Here is a 17,123-nt window from a genome sequence, read left to right on the forward strand (position 1 = left end):
CCCCCCCGTGCTCTTAAGCCCCCCCCCCCCCGTGCTCTTCAGCTCCCCACAGTACTTCTCATCTCTTCCCCCCCCCTATGCTTTCTGGCTCCCCCAGTGCTCTTCAGCTCCCTAGCTCCCCCCTCAGTGATTTCCAGTTCCCCCCCAGACAGTGCTCTCCAGTCCCCCCCTCTCCCCCTGTGCTCTCCATCCCCCAGGTTTTCCATGCCCCCCCCCCGTGCCTTCCAACCCCCCTGCAATGCTTTCCAAACCCCCTTTAATTCTCTCCAGTTCCCCCCCCCCACCCCGTGCCCTTAATCTCCTCCAGTGCTCTCTGCTTCCCCTGTGCTCTTCTATCTTCTATCATGTGTGCAATCTCTGACCTTCTCTTGTATCATGTCCGCAGCCTCTGACTACCTCCTGTATCATGTCTGCAGCCTCTGACTACCTCCTGTATCATGTCTGCAGTCTCTGACCACCTCCTGTATCATGTCTGCAGTCTCTGACCACCTCCTGTATCATGTCTGCAGTCTCTGACCACCTCCTGTATCATGTCTGCAGTCTCTGACCACCTCCTGTATCATGTCTGCAGCCTCTGACCACCTCCTGTATCATTTCCGCTAAATGTACAGTGTGTGTCGTAAAACGTTTGACATTTCGAACATGGGAGAGGCAGCGCTGTCTAGCCACGCTAAAGGTACAAAGCACCAGTCTGCAGCTGCGTGCTTGACAGCTTCCAATCCGATCGCTGGCTTTTTCACCCGTGCGCCTGAAGTGACACAGGCTCCCAGCTGCGGCAGCGGTGCTTCCATCTCATCCACTGTAAAACAAAGGACCACGCTGTATCCAGAAACTAAACCCTAACTGCAGAGATACTGTACACTACAAAAATTGTCATTTATTTTAGTAAAAATATGCTGGGTGTGACATGAATTTTCTTCTTATTTAACATGTATACATAGACATTTCATGAAACATTAGGTCATGAATATTTACGTGAAGTCATGGAAAAGTCGTGGAATTCTATTGGTGAAAATTTGTATGAACCCTGCTTGTGGCTGCCTGGTTTCCAGAGTGCCGTGCCCTTTTAGGAGGGATCCATTCCTTCTCCGAGTCCATCTCCGATCCGCTACTATTAGCGATTTCAAATTCCGGTTCGGAATTCGATTCGGATACTGATGAGAGCTCCCCGGTGCTCTCATCAGTCATGGAGAGGACCTGAAGGGCCTCCTCGCTGCTGTACATCCTTTTTGACATGCTGGCTGTGATGGGCTGGGTGACGTTTGACTGCTAATGATCACCGATGGGTGGCAGGTGACTGATAGGTGGCAGGTGATGGTCACTGATGGGGTGACAGATGACTATGACTGATGGGTTGACAGTTGACGATGACTGATGGGTTGACAGGTGACGATGACTGATGGGTTGACAGGTGACGATGAGTGATGGGTTGACAGGTGACGATGACTGATGGGTTGACAGGTGACGACTGATGGTTTGACAGGTGACGATGACTGATGGGGTGACAGGTGACGATGACTGATGGGGTGACAGGTGACAATGACTGATGGTTTGACAGGTGACGATGACTGATGGTTTGACAGGTGACGATGACTGATGGGGTGACAGGTGACGATGACTGATGGGGTGACAGGTGACGATGACTGATGGGGTGACAGGTGACGATGACTGATGGGGTGACAGGTGACGATGACTGATGGGGTGACAGGTGACGATGACTGATGGGGTGACAGGTGACGATGACTGATGGGGTGACAGGTGACGATGACTGATGGGGTGACAGTTGACGATGACTGATGGGGTGACAGGTGACAGTGATTGATGGGGTGACGGGTGATCGTGCACGGCGGTACTGATGGCAGTCTCAGGTGACAGGTGTACTTTATGGGTGGCAATTTCTGGGCACTGATGAGGTGACTGTTGGGTGACAGGTGCAATTGGGGGGGGGGGGTGTGGTTGAGGACTGTATGGGGACGTTAATTGGTGTGCTTTTACATTGACAGGTATACAGAGCAGTAACTCACTGTTTCTGGCTCTGCTCTCCTCACACTGGAAACAGTGTGTGAGGGCAGAAGAGCTAGTAACAGTGAGTTACTGCTCTGTATTTACATTTGTGAACGGCTGTGAATTGATTCACAGCCGATCACGTAGTAAACAGCCACTGTCAGTGGCTGTTTACTACTGCCAGTGACTAGCTGTGTTCCTAGAGAACACAGAGCCACCGACATGACCGCTCAGCTCGCTCCCGATCGCGCATGTGCGGTCTTCTTCTGGGCTGCACGATTGTGATTGGCTGTGTGATTTCGATCACAGCCGATCACGTGGGAAACAGCCATGCCCATTGGCTGTTTCCCCCCAGCCGATGACGCGCTGTGTCTCTGGGACACGCCAACACCGACAGTGCAGGGCGGCACGCACACGATCGCGCCCCTTCCCTGCCTGAATGGGCCGCCCTCATATAACGTCGGCCCAGAACAATGGTCGCACCGCTCCGCCGACATTTGACGGTGGGCGGGCGGCAAGTGGTTAAGTAGTCTGGTAGATCCGCAATGCCCATTTCTCCAAATGATTTGTGTTTTATATGTGAGGAGTATGAACTGCGAGCTCTCTTGCTTTGCCAGACACATTTTTTGAGTTGAGATAAGGTGCGCATGTGGATTTGTTTAACAGGTATTGGTAGGGAGCGGAAAATAAAGATGTTTTGGGTAGAATTTGCATCTTGTATGCTGCAAGTCTTCCCATCCACGAGAGTTCTACTTTTTTATTGTTTTAAGTCGAGCGTCTGTTTTCGTGATCAACGGCCTGTAGTTTTCGTTGCATAAAGTGGAGTGGGAGGAGGTGAGCGCGATTCCCAAATATGGGATGCTCTTTTCAGCCCAGGTGTATGGAAATTTCAGCTGAAGTCTTCGTTTTATTGATATGGGGGTATTCATGTTCAGCATTAGAGATTTTGAGTGGTTTACTTTATAAAAGGAGACTGAGCTGAACGAATTTAGTGTGTCGTGGACATGTGGGAGCATAGTCATAGGGTCTGTCAACATCAGAATGATGTCATCCGCGACAAGGTTGATTACATGGGGTCTGCTTCCAAAGTTGAACCCCGAAATATGCAGGTGGGGACTAATTTTTTCTGCCAAAGGTTCTATAATCAGGTTGAATATCGTTGGGGACAGTGGGCATCCTTGTCTCATGCCGTTGTTGATTAGGGAAGGGTCTTGTGAGTAAACTATTGGCATACACCTGGGCTGAGGGCGAGGAGTACAATGCAAAGATTGCTGCAAGAATTTTGCCTTGGAATCCAAATTTGGTTACAACAGCTGTCACGTATCCCCAGCGGATTCTATTGAACGCCTTCTCTGCATCTATCGAAAAAAGCAGAGAAGGCGTCCAATTACGCTCTGCAAAATGGAGCACATTAAGAATCCGTCTGGTAGTGTCAGACATGTGTTTACTGGTGACGAAACCAAACTGGTCCGGTCATATTAGGGAAGGGAGTATATACTCAAGTCTTTTGGCCAGTGCTTTTGCATATAGCTTTACGTCCACGTTAAGAATTGAGATTGGCCTGCAGTTAGCCGGATAGTCTGGGCTCTTCCCCGGTTTGGGGATGGTAACAATGTGGGCCCTCAACATTTGTTGTGGGAAGTTCTGGCATTCAGCAGCTGCATTGAACACACGCACCATGGGAGCGACGAGGATAGGGGAAAAGGACTGGTAATATTCGGCCGTGAAGCCGTCTGGGCCAGGGGATTTGCTGCATGGTAGCGACTTGATTATCTTAAGAATTTCATTCAGGGAAAAGGGCCTGTTCCTCTAATTCAGTGTGGGATAGGGAGGGAAAGTTGGGGCCATTTAAAAATTTGGTGTTTATCTTCTTGGGAGGGTTGGGCAGTCATAGTATCTTTGTTTGTAGAGCGTTTCATAGTATGAAACAAAGGCATCTGCTATGTGTTGTGGATTGGTCAATTTTGTCTTATGGTTTGGGTGTAGGACGTGGTGGATTTTTGAATTTGTCCTACGGGCTTTGAGATGGGACGCCAGGAATTTGCCTGCCTTGTTGTGTTGAGAATAATACTGGAGTTTGAGGGATTTTAGCAGCTTGGCGTGTTTTTCTGATAGGAGTGAGCGTAGTTGTGTTCGTATGGTATGAAGTTTAGGTGGGCTGGCTGGGTCGGGGTGTAGTTTGTTCTTGTTCTCTAGGATGCGTAGAGCACCCAGGGTGTCTTGAAATTCTTATCGTAGTTTTGTTTAGTCTGAGCTCCAAGTTGTATTAAAAGTCCCCTTGTGAACACTTTATGGGTATTCCACAAGGAAAAGATGTCAATGCTGGGAGTGTCATTCTGTTTAAAATAGTTAGGGAGTTGTATTTTGAGTTTCTCTTTAGTGTGGTTATCATTGATAAGTTGGCTATTGCAGCGCCAGACTAGGGAAGTTGTCCCGGGGGATTGTTCCTCAATCGATTTGCAAAGTGGAGCATGGTATGACCATGTTATGTCCCCGATCGTGATGCAAAAGACTTTTGAAGGAGCCTTTTTTCCACTAGGCATAGGTTGATTCTGGAATATGTGTTGAATCTAGGGGAATGGTAGGAATTATCCCTTTCGGAGGCGTGAAGGCAGTGCCAGGCATCATAGAGGTCCTCTGTGTAAAGTAAGCTGGCCAGGGGAGAAGTTCTATGTGGCCTCTGGGAAGTGGTATCAAGATCTGGGTCTAGAATGGAGTTCATTTCTCCGCAAATCAATAAGTTGCCCCGTTTGTGGCGTGATACACATTTAAACAATTTACGAAAAAACTTAGATTGTTTCGTATTAGGTGCATATACACCATCAATAGTATATGGGATGGAGTCTACTGTGCGTACCTAATTCACATACCTGCCCCCTTCATCGATTCTGAATGAATGGAGGGAAAAAGTGAGAGTTCCGCATGGCTATGAGGACGCCTCGTTTCTTGGCTGTGAATTCTGATGAAAAAATGTGCGGGAAGTCTTTGTGCTGGTACTTTGGTGCTGCCGCTAATTTGAAGTGCATCTCTTGCACGATAATGATGTCCACAGCAGATTTCTTTACCTCATTCCAAAGTGCCAGCCTCTTAGCTGGATGGTTGAGTCCTCGGGCGTTCACCGAGGGAAGCTTAAGCAGCATTTTGTCGGGTAAAGAGGTGAATGTCGGAGTCAATATTCCATTTCCAAATGGATGGACTTAAGGAGGGAGGAGTGCAGTCCAAAGGCAATGTATCTTCAGATGGCATGTAAAGGTCCCTTGTCAGTGGGATGACAAGTGTCAGGAGAGGGAAGACTGGATGTATGAGAGTTTCTTGATGTTGTGGCGACCATTTCCCAGTGGGTAAGGTGGAGGTACAAGTTGTCAGTTGGTATTCGGGAGCCTTGCAGGGAGGAAAAAGCAGCAAGGAAGCTGAGGGGGAGAGCACAAGTATTAAAAACAGTCCGAAAATATGAACCAAACGTGCAGAACGTCTGCTTATAAACACATTTGGGGGGGGGGGGGGGGGGTTATGGAGTAACGAAGTGAGTTTGGTTTAGTCAACAAAAAAAGGAGGAGTTGCTCTAAAGATGGAGAACAGCCTCTAGATGAGGTTAATTATAGCGGGTGTCTGCTACTAGACTTAATTTGTGGTGGTCTCTGCGCCTATCCCGGGTGGGATTTCTTTCCCTTTGTGGGCGAGCACTGTGGTGGTGCTGAGTAGGTGCTGGAGAATCCTCTTTGATGATTTTCCAGTCGGTGAGAAGGCGGAGGCCGTCTTCTAGGGAGGTAATGATGGAAGTCTACCATCTTTAGTGATTTGGAGCGTAGCAGGGTATTTCCATTGGTAGCCTTTGTTATGGTTCCTCAAGGCTTTAGTCACTGAGTTCAGTTTTTTTTTGCTTCTTTAGAGTGTAGGCAGAGAGATCAGGCAGGACCTGCAGAGGTATAGCTTGTTCAGGTAGTTGGTCTTTCTTAGGGAATGCAGCCAGGATCGTTTCTTTAGTCTGGAATTAGTGCAACTTCATAAGGACGTCTCTAGGGGCTTCTTGCGTCAGAAAAGCAGGCTTTGGGATCCTGTCGATTGTGAGATCATTCGTGGTTGAGTGCAGGGGCCACTGCTTGGAATAGATCTGTAACGTAATGTGGAAGTTGCAAGGCATGTACTGTTTCAGGGATGCCCCTAATTTTAAGTTGTTGTGGCGTGAGCGGTCTTCAAGGTCTGCAACTTTAGATTTAAGCCACGCTATTTCATCAGAATGGGAGTCGTGAGCATCTACCACATTATTATAGGAAGTCATACAGATTCTTCTAGGTCATTGACCCTATGACCTAATTCTTGAATGTCAGCTTTACACGTTTGGAAGCAGGTGAGCATATGTGCCTGTAGAGAGGAGCGGAGAGAAAGAAGCATGTCCTTCATTATAATATCGGACATGGGTTGTCCTACCGTGGGGAAGGATGCAATAGGGTCGTTCTGCGGGTTGGGGTCCTGTGGACTATTTGTGTCCATGCAAAGTTCTGCAGCATCTTCTTGCCTATGTTCTTTCCCCGGCTTTGATTTTGCAGGGCTACTCGTGCTAGGGGAGGGTGCTGGGGGAGGGCTTCCACCAGGGTGCGTTTGTTGTTTTCCATCATTATCATGTTGGTGCCCCCTGCGGACAGGAGTTAAAAACCCCAACAGTTTATGGAGCTTTTTGTCTTCTCTGGCGCGGTGGGACATTGTGAGATAGTAGAGGTATCTCCCTGTTTGTGGAGGTGGATGGGAGCAGAGCAAGTGGATGTGGCTGTTTTCCTTTAACAATATGTGGAGCCTAGTATGGAGGGGGCTAAAGCATTAGATATAAGGCCCATGACTGATGTGGCCTGGATATGCAGAGTGGCAGCGGAGAAAAGGCAGTATATGCAGGGTTAGAAGTGGACTAAGAGCTAGGTGCTAGGAGCGGTGAGTCTCCAGGGGAGCCCGTTTTCAGTTGTAGATGTTGTGGCCTAGGCAAGATTGCGGCCGGCCATGGTAGGCCTAGCTGGGAGTGCTGAGGACGGCCTTGTGATACAGTGCTGGTGTTGGCAAGGTGCGACGGGGGACCTCTGAGGGCCGAATAGTGATGATTGAGGGTCAGATGGTTTACCCTTCCCACCGTTGTCGGCCTCCGGGAGCTCGGGGATGCGCTGTCGGCATTTCCCGGTTAGACCGCGGGTCCCACCGCTAGTCGATCTGGCCTGATTGAGCAGAAATAAAGGTCTCCCCAAGTGCCCCAAGGGACGCAGAGTCTCTTGGGGTAAGGATTTGGGAAACTGTCCGGTTCTATTCGCGCTGATGGCAGTGGATTAGGCTCTTATGGTCTGGAGCTCAGGTAGCGAGCATCCATCGCTGCTGACATCCGGTCATGCCCCGTCTCTATTATCTTTTAAAAGGAGCATAAAATATTTACATTTTGCAATTATGCTAGCAATTTTTCCCTTTAAATTTTGCAGAATAAGTAAATATTTAAAAATAGACTTACCAGTCTTGCCGCAGGATTCTGTTTTGAAACAGGAATCCAATCTTCACCCATCACGACGAGCTTTGTCTTGGATTGGGTCCCCTATATGAGGGGCTATGGCCTTGGACCTGTAGAGCACCCTGTACGGAGCTGTGGTTTGGTATTCCAAGGGTCCGGATCCCAGGGTCAAGCGCCTAAAAAGGACAGCATTACAGGCAAAACCTCGTATCTGCTTCCCGAGGTTCAGGTACCATCTTTTTAGTCCATTGACTGTTTAAGATGGATCGAATCGCCTAACCCCTTAGATTCAATGATCTTTGATCGGGGTAAATAGCATAATCTTCTGTCTTCTTTTAAAGAGAAAATAAAAAATGTGGAGAGACTCTCCACAGTGACCATCACCTTTTGACACTGTCGAAAAAAAACTGAGGTACTTCCTCTATGGAAGGAGTTATATAGGTGGGCATCAATTCTGATTGGTTGCCAGTGTCCTTCACCTAAAGGTGGCTATGTAACCCATACGTTATAATTTATGGCTGTGTTCCGTGATGTACGAAAATAAATATATGTAACAAATACCATTTATTCTGTTCAGCTACTTGCTTGAAGTAGAGCTTTAACTGTTTTTTTTTTTTTTTTTTTTTTTTTTTTTTTATTTATTTTTTTGTATTTTCAATGGCTGTACAGGTTTTGAAAAAATTATAGCCAGCAGTAAATTCTAATTTATGCTTTTAGGTTTGTTTTTTTGCCCATTTTAAAAAATGTTTTAGAATGGTGCAGTAGATTTACCTTATCCATATCCGTTTGTGTATTTACATTTGATATTTAAATAAAAATCTTTGTTTGAACTCAATCCATTTAATTTTGTTTTTTTTTAGTAAGAACTATGGCATTACAGTCCGAGAGATAGACCAGCCACTTCTACTTCACAGACCCAATGAGAACAAAGGTTTGCGGGGCAAGGTAAGCTTTATCCCTGTGATGCCTATGTGTGTTATGTTATGATGGCAGTCAAAAATACAAGCAGATATTTTTCCATTTTATGTCACTTGATCATGTGTCTTTAAATCAGTAATACACTCAAAACAAAATGTAATTTCTCTTTCATTCATTGACGGACACAGCTCCTGATCTTCTTGACCATTGGTTTACCTCCCCCTTTTAGGAGTAGGATACTAGGCAGAAAAAGAACTTGACTATGCCAATGGGCAGTCCTAGAAGGTATACTCCCCCTCTCTGCTATAGGTACTTCCTAGTCAGGAGTAAAGACCTAGTTCTTTGCTGGGATCTCTGGTCCTGGCATTTTATTCTTTTTAAATAGTTTTTCTTTTTTTTTTTCTCACGTTTTTTTTTTTTCCCCCCTGTTGTTTTTTTTTCTCCTGTTTTTTTTTTTCCTGTGAGATCAACAATCAACTGCCGGACTGTGCGACAGGTTTGATAATAGAGATCCTGTGGTCATCCCAGTCTGGCCAGCGAGCACGTGCAGACCCCCCCCCCCCCCCGGGTCTGATGGTCCAGTGGGTCATGTATCCCACCCATCTCTGCCCCCCCCATCCCCCTCCACTATACTGGGGTTGTTTGGTGGTCTGCCTACCTTCTGGGGCAGGGTGCTCTACTGGGGGGGGGGGGGGGGGACTGGTATGCCACTGGCGACCGGGCGAACCTCATGGGAGCCTCTTGGAGCCGCCATAGTGTTGTAGCCTATTTTCTGTATAGGCTGGCAACCATGTTGGGGAGCCACGGCAGCCATTTTGCATTAGTCCAGCATTGAATTGCATGTCAGCCATTACTGTGGAGCCTTCTGTGTGTCCATTTTAGCTGTGGGAGCCCCTCCTTATCACCTGGATCTGACTCCCAGGCTTTTTTTTTCTTTGTTGTAAGCCTCACGTGGAGTGCTTTGATCCTAGTGCTGCCAGTGGCTGCCTAGTAGGGTGGTGAGTCTGATGGGGTCCTCTCCCTCTTTCTGCTGCAGGATTGGAGCACATTTCACCACCTAACCCCCTCTATGAGCCTGTGGGGCCCTCTGGATCCCAACCATCCTTTAATGCACTGACGGCAGTTGGAATTCTTTGTGTCCCAGGTGGAGGTGGCCTTTAGGCGGTGGGGAAGTAGGAAGCGCCCCCGCCTTCCCCCTGCTTCATCTGTCTCCTCAGATTCTTAATCTGATTTGGCCGCCGTGGATGGGGGCCTGCCCTGAGTTCTTGGATAGTGAGGATGATTACTCTTTTACCAGCGCACAAAAAGGAGCCGGTGGACACACTGTTGTGTCTGTGCGTGTGACTTTAAAAATGGAGGACGCAAACATTTTCAGGTGTTTTAGTCAAACGTTCACGGTACCGAAGAAAGTAGGCAAGGTGCGTCCAATTCTGGATCTCAAGGCCCTGAACTGCTTTGTGCAGGTACAGAAGTTCAGAACGGAGTCTATTCACATGGTGGTGGCATCCTTGCATCAGGGGGATTTCGTTGCCTATATCAACATCAAGGACGCTTACTAATGCCCCGTACACACGTGCAGATTATCTGAAGACTTTTGTCTGCAGACTTACCAAAACCATATAATATTAGGTCAAACCTAAACACTTTCAATTTGTATGCAATCCGGCAGGCCCTTGCACTACATAGAAAAAGTAAGTCTGCAGACAAAAGTCTTCAGATAATCTGCACGTGTGTACGGGGCATTACACATTCCAATATGTGTCTTTCACCAATGCTTCAGCTTTGCCGTGGGAGAGGAGCATTATCAGTTTGTGGCATTACCCTTTGGCCTCGCCTCTGCAGCTCCGGTGCTGGCATTAGTACGTCAGTGAGGAATCGCAGTGCTGGACTACCTGGATGACCTGCTCTTGCAAACAGAGTCTCCAACTGCTCTGATGGACAACGTGGACATCACCATACAGTCTCTGAGGGAGTTTGGCTAGCTTCTGGTTTTATCAGACGTCTGCTCTGGTTCCTTCCACAAAACTGGATTATCTGGGTCTGACTCTGGACTCTGCTCTAGCCAGAGTGTTCTTTCCTCTGGACAAACTCCAGAAGTTGCCTGCTGCTATTCATCTCTTGCTGTCCAGTAGGTGGTCGTCCCTCTGGACTTGCATGAGAGTGCTGGGCCTCATGGTTTCTACCTTCAAGGCAGTATAATTTGCACAGTTCCATACAAGGTGCCTGCAAAGAGAGATCTTGACCAGATGGGACAAGTGTCCAAAGTCTCTGGACAATCAAATCCAGCTGAGCCGAAAAACAAAAGGGTCTCTGATCTTGTGGCTTTGCTCTCCAGCTCTTTGCCAGGGTAAATCTTTTCTCCCCCTGTATTGGGCAGTGTTCACCACAGATGCCAGTCTGTCCGAGTGGGGATGTGTCCTGGGTCGGAACTCCGCTCAGGGAGTTTGGACACTGGAAGAGTCCAGACTCCAGATCAATGTCCTGGATCTCTGAACGATCAGACTGTGCATATCTGTATCACTGGACTGATCGCCTTTTAGGGGTGTCCGGTGCAAATCCAATTGGACAATGCCACGGCTGTGTCTTATGTCAATCACAAGGGTCAAACAAGAAGTGTATTGAGAGCTCTGGAGGTAGCTGGCATTCTTCGGTGGGCAGAATGTTTTGTTCCGGCCCTCTCAGCCGTACACATTTCAGGGTTAGAAAATTAACAGGCAGATGATCTCATTCTGCAGCCGTTGGACCAAGGGGAGTGGTCCCTTCATTTCCTCTTGCACAGGATCGAGGCAGAAGGAATTCTGGTCATTCTAGTGGCCCTGGTTTGGCCTCACTGGTCTTGGTATGCCAAACTGGTGCTGCTGGTTGCCGACGCCTCTTGGAGGCTACCTCTCAGGGAGGAGGAGGATCTGCTATGCAAGGTCCGATTTTCCATCCTGCTTTAGTCGCTTGCTTTGACTGCTTGGCTGTTGAAAGTCATGTGCTGAAGGATAGAGGTTTGTCTGGGTTAGTGATTCCCACACTACTGAAGGCTAGAAAGTCTACTTCTAGGAAGATCTACTATCGTTTGGGGAAAGTGCACATTTCATTGTGTGAGTTGCTTTTTGTTCACCCTCACTCTTTTTCGGTGGCTCAGGTCTTGACCTTCCTTCAACGGGTGTTCAGCAGAATTTTGCTCTGAGTACCATTAAGGGCCAGGTGTCTTCCTTGGCGGTCCTCCTTCAACGACCGTTGGCCACACACTCCCTGGTCCATACTTTTATTCAGGGGGTTCAACATTTGACTGCACCAGTGCGATCCCTACTACCGCCTTGGGATCTCAACTCAGCTCTACAGAAGCCTCCCTTTGAAAATATTTGGATGATTCCCCTGCTTACTCTGTGGACTTTTTTGGTGGCTATACCCTCTGCGCACAGGCTGTCGGAGTTGGTGGCGTTGTCTTGTCGCTCCCCTTATTTGTTAGTCCACAAAGATAAGGTGGTTCTTTGCCCCTGTCTGTCGTTCCTTCCAAAGGTGGTCTCTTATTTCCATCCGTATAAGGAATAAGGCAATTGTCATCATTTGCTTTGATGACTGTGCATATGCAAAGAATCCTTTGGTTAAGGAGCTGGTCTGCAGAATGACCATGTAAAAAAATACTGGCTAACTTCCCCTTTCAGGGAGAACGCCTTTTTGGTGATCTGGATAAGTATATCCAAAATATCTGGGGGGGGGGGGGGGGTCGAGCATGTTGCTACCTGGAAAGAGAGCAGGCGTCCTTCCTTTAAGATCCCCAACACATACCAATGTTTCCAGTTCCAGGCAGTGGGGGCGGCCTCAACCGTCTGCATCCGGACCCAAGCCTACGGACAAGGTCAGAAAAAAGCCCTGGGTCCAGAAATCAGCCAAGTCTTCCTCTAAGCCCTCTCAGTGAAGGGGCGCCCCCCACTCTTCTGGGTGGGGAGAAGGCTCCTGAAGTTCTCAGGGGAATGGGTGGAGTTAATTCAAGACAACTGGGTTGTCTCCAACATTTCACAGGGATACATGCTGGAATTTCGGGTGGTCCCGCATCCTGCGTTTGTGAGATCAAGTATGCCAACGGATCCCCTAAAAGAAAGATCTCTCTTTCAGGCATTGGACCAGCTGAGAGCTCACAGGGTGATAACCGAGGTTCCAGAAAACGAAAGGTTCAAGGGTTTTTACTCTTACCTATTTGTAATCCCCAAACCAAACGGGGATGTGAGACCGATTTTGGATCTCAAGGCGCTGAATCAGTTTCTGAACATTTGTTCTTTCCTCATGGAATCAATTCGTTCAGTCATAGCCTCCCTTCTGGAAGAAGAATTTCTAGTATTGATAGACATTAAGGATGCATATCTTCATGTGCCTATATTTCAGACCCATCAAAGTTTCCTTTGTTTTGCGATTGGAAACCATAATTTCCAGTTTGTGGCCCTGCCCTTTGGGTTGGCCACAGCACCAAGAGTGTTCAAAAGATCCTAACTCCAGTATTGCCTGTTCTAAGGTTCTGAGGGATATCGATAATAGGATATCTGGATGATCTATTACCAATAGATCGATCAGTGTCGGCTCTAAGCCAAAATATCCTTCAGACTGTACATTTTTTTGAAACGTCTGGGTTGGATACTGAACTTAACAAAGTCAGCATTACAGCCAGTCCAGCATCTGGAATACCTGGGGCTTCTTGTCAACATGGTGCAGGCAAAGATATTCTTGCCAACATGAAGGGTCTCAGACCTGAAGGGTCAGGTTCGGTCTATAGTAAGACTGAGATCTCAGTCTATACGTCTTTGCATGATGTTAATGGGGAACATGGTGTCCACTTTCGAGGCAATTCCCTATGCTCAATTCCATGCCAGACCCTTGCAGAACAACGTTTTGTCTGCGTGGAACGGAAAAATTCAGTCCTTGGAACCGGTTCATATCTCTGCTACCAAGAGTACGAGAGAGTCTGAATTGGTCGTTGTTGATCAGAAATCCTGTCTTCCAGTGACCTGGAATGTGGTGACTATGTATGCCAGTCTCCTAGGCTGGGGAGTGGTTCTGGAGGAAGCCACTGTCAAGGGGAAATGGTCTTGGGTAGAGAGTCGTCTCCCCATCAATATTTTGGAAATTTGTGCAGTCAGTCGGGCTCTGAAATTCTGGACGCCCAGACTTCGCAGTCACCCTGTCAGGGTGCAATCCGACAATGTCACGGCCGTGGCTTATGTCAAACTTTTAAGGAGGCACAAGGAGTCTATCAGCTCAGAAAGAGGTGGCTATTATCCTGTCCTGGGCAGAGAAGTTTGTGCCATGCCTGACAGCAGTGTTCATTCCAGGAATCGAGAACTGGCAGGCTTTTTCTTGAGCCGTCAACAGATGTTTCTGGGGGAATGATCTAGAATTTCTTTACATCCCGAGATTTTTCATTTGATCTGCCTACGCTGGGGGGTCCCAGACGTAGATCTGTTGGCATCCAAGTTCAACAACAAATTGGATAGATTTGTGTCCAGGAGCAGGGATCCACTCGCAGTCGGAGTGAAAGCTATGGTAACTGCTTGGGAACAGTATTACCTAATATATGCCTTTCCTGGTATCGCGTTTGTTGCGCTGCATTCAGCTATAGGGGAAACCAGTTATTCTGGTAGCTCTGGCTTGGCCGAGGAGGATTTGGTATGCACAAATCCAGAGGTTGGCAGTGACGAGGCCCTGGGTCCTTCCACTGCGTCCAGACATGCTCTCTCAAGGTCTGATATTCCCCCCCTGCTATACAGTCTCTAAATTTGATGGCTTGGCTTTTAACCTCCCTGGCGGTATGATTCTTTTGGATTTTAGGTGCTGAAAGCGGTACCATTATTTTAGGTGCTGAAAGCATGTAATTCTTGTGAATGAGCAGCCCAAACCAACTGTATACATTTATTATACATATTATAATAAATTATTATTACTGACCAAAAATGCAGATTTGTCTATTTAATTCTTACTGAAGAATGCACAGCGCTTGTGTAAACAAATAATAGTAGCGCAAGATCCAATCTAAAATTGTCTCAACAGGACTAAAAGGTAAAGGTGACCAGTGTATAACTATAGCATAAAACAGTATAAAACACTAAAATCACTTAAAACGTCCCACAGTCGTTTCAGGCAAAAGTGCAAATAGCAAAATAGTCCAATAAACAGCCGGTGATTCGTGCAGTCTATAAGGATCACCTATAATTCCACCACCAAGTGTCGGGGATAATAGAAGGAATGGCAACTCACCAGACCCTAATGCTCATTTATCCTCACAAATGAGCATAAATCGCATTAGTTAGCTGGACCAGCAGGAAAACATAAAGCCTGTAGCATGTATGGACCACTTTGCTCTGACTCGCTGTCCATTCGTTATAAACTCCTCACGATCCCCAAAGCATGTAAGGATAAAAGCTACCTCCACTAGTGCAATATGTCTCAATAGGCTTTATTAATACATATATAATCAAGTTGCACTCACTTTTGGTAGAAGAAAGATAGGCGCATAAATATAGAAGTGGCGATGAGGAAACAGCAGCCGATACTCCTGAGAACTGGCTCCTGTAATGTTCTGGTACCTTTGGTACCCTAATTCCACTTTTCCTAAGTGTATGCGCCCCACCATTCTCTTTTGGTAAGGTGCGCATACACCTTTAAGACCGATGCTGTCATCACTGAGCGCCGCTGGAGCGGCTATTTCAACCTCCGGCGGTCTCACTCACATGTTCGTTCAACGCCGCATAATCTGCCTTGAAGCTCTCATGCTTGCAAGCATACCTCGCTATCGGAACCACGCTGCTGATCCCTGTATCCCGCTACCGGATCATCCGCTCTTGCCGAACCTCTCCTCTACTACATTGCTACTAGTGATAAGTACCCCACAGGGGAAACCTCTATAACCTTCATACTAAAGCTTACACTATCTAGCTCTGCATACTAAGGACTATTACTACATCTGCATTAACTAAGATTGCTAGCTCTTGAGCCTAATACCATCTGCTCTTGCACTGGGTTGGTCTATCCTGTATGTTCACCTGCTACTCTATCATCTGCTACCATACATGATTGCTTAACCTATCTGCATCCCATCTGCTACTATCTTACTTTCAAGAACATTCCTTTCAAGTGTCTGTCATCTACCATCTCTACCCAACCTGTCTCTTCAGCCTATCATCTCTATATTACTATACATATAAGTCACTCTAGGAACATCTTATTGAGTGTGTGTATCTACTTGCTGAATTGAGACTATCCACACATGATGAGTCTTGGGAGTTGGGATTGGTGTGTCAGCGTTTCTCTACATGACTACTGAAGTGGAATATTTCTGCAGCTGTAAATCCACATTATACATAAAACGCAGGAGCGTTACAGCTCCACGCCAGCACAGGTAGTTCTGGGATATTCCTCCGCCTAATTCGTGTAGCCGGGTGCGTCGTCTGGTCACGCCCCGACGCGTTTCGTCATATCCGACTTCAACTGGGGGGGTGTGGCCACGACAACGCACACGACCCATTTATACAGCACTCTGCACAGCCCTATCCAATCAGTCATCCTGCAGGCTAACTGGAAGGACACCATCACTTGTGCAAGCGGAAGTAAACAATAGAATAACAAGACCTAAGTCTCTCCCAGCCGGGTATGACCCCCGCTCGTGATTCTCAGACATCGGAAGTGCCACACAAGAATAAGAGAAATTAAGCAATGAACAACTGGCCAATGATAAAAATATAAACATACAGCGGCTATCTGACCGGATAGCCTGCTGGACACCAGTCAATATGCTTAAAATAACATTAATAAAATGTCACACGTAATAATATCAACATATAGGTTCATCACTCAAATCATAATCATCTAAAATATTTGAGAGTACAGGCACCATAGTGCTCTTGTTTTAAAAACCAACATGTACAGTTGTGTTCAAAATTATTCAACCCCCCAATGCTGTAAAGGGTTTAGGGAATTTAGTGTACATTTGTAATTGTATTCAGAATGAAATCCTACAAGGACTTCTTAAAGAACATATGCAACTAAAATGACATCAATTGGTTTTGTAATACAGTAGTAAATGTCTCTTTTGTGAATTCTTCATTGACACAATTATTCAGCCCCTTAAAGACTACCACTATGAAGAACAGAGGTTCATTGAAGTGTTTTCAATCAGGTATTGAAAACACCTGTGGATGCCAGGGAGCAGCAATAAAGCCTAATAAGCTCCAATTAGGCAGCTTTAAAATTACTGTGATACTTGGCTCCTTCTAGACATTTACTGGTGTGGTTACAAACATGGTGAAGTCAAGAGAATGGTCCAGGAAGTCAAGAGAAGAGGTGATTACTCTTCACAGGAAGGGCAGTGGCTATAAGAAGATTGCAAAGATGTTAAACATACCAAGAGACACCATAGGAAGCATCATTCTCAAATTCAAGGCAAAGGGCACTGTTGAAACGCTACCTGGTCGTGGCAGAAAGAAGATGCTGACTTTGACTGCTGTGCGCTACCTGAAGCGTAGAGTGGAGAAAAGTCCCCGTGTGACTGCTGAGGAACTGAGAAAAGATTTGTCAGATGTGGGTACTAAAGTTTCTGCTCAGACAATACAGCGCACACTGCGTAATGAAGGCCTCCATGCCAGAACTCCCAGGCGCACCCCCTTGCTGTCTCCAAAGAATAAGAAGAGTCGACTGCAGTATGCCAAAAGTCATGTGGACAAACCACAGAAGTTTTGGGATAGTG

General features: G+C 46.9%; 1 protein-coding gene across 1 annotated transcript in view; it reads left to right on the forward strand.

The window, feature by feature from the left end:
* The window catches only part of PIWIL2 (piwi like RNA-mediated gene silencing 2), a 727,256-nt gene that overhangs the window by 332,639 nt on the left and 377,494 nt on the right, over positions 1-17,123 (forward strand). Inside the window, exon 10 of the mRNA XM_082255773.1 lies at positions 8,344-8,428. Coding sequence (XP_082111899.1) covers positions 8,344-8,428 — 85 coding nt within the window. The remainder of the gene's footprint in view (positions 1-8,343; positions 8,429-17,123) is intronic.

The sequence above is a fragment of the Pelophylax lessonae genome (genome assembly GCF_965119305.1).
Source record: "Pelophylax lessonae genome assembly, chromosome: 4".
Classification (NCBI taxonomy): Eukaryota; Metazoa; Chordata; class Amphibia; order Anura; family Ranidae; genus Pelophylax; species Pelophylax lessonae.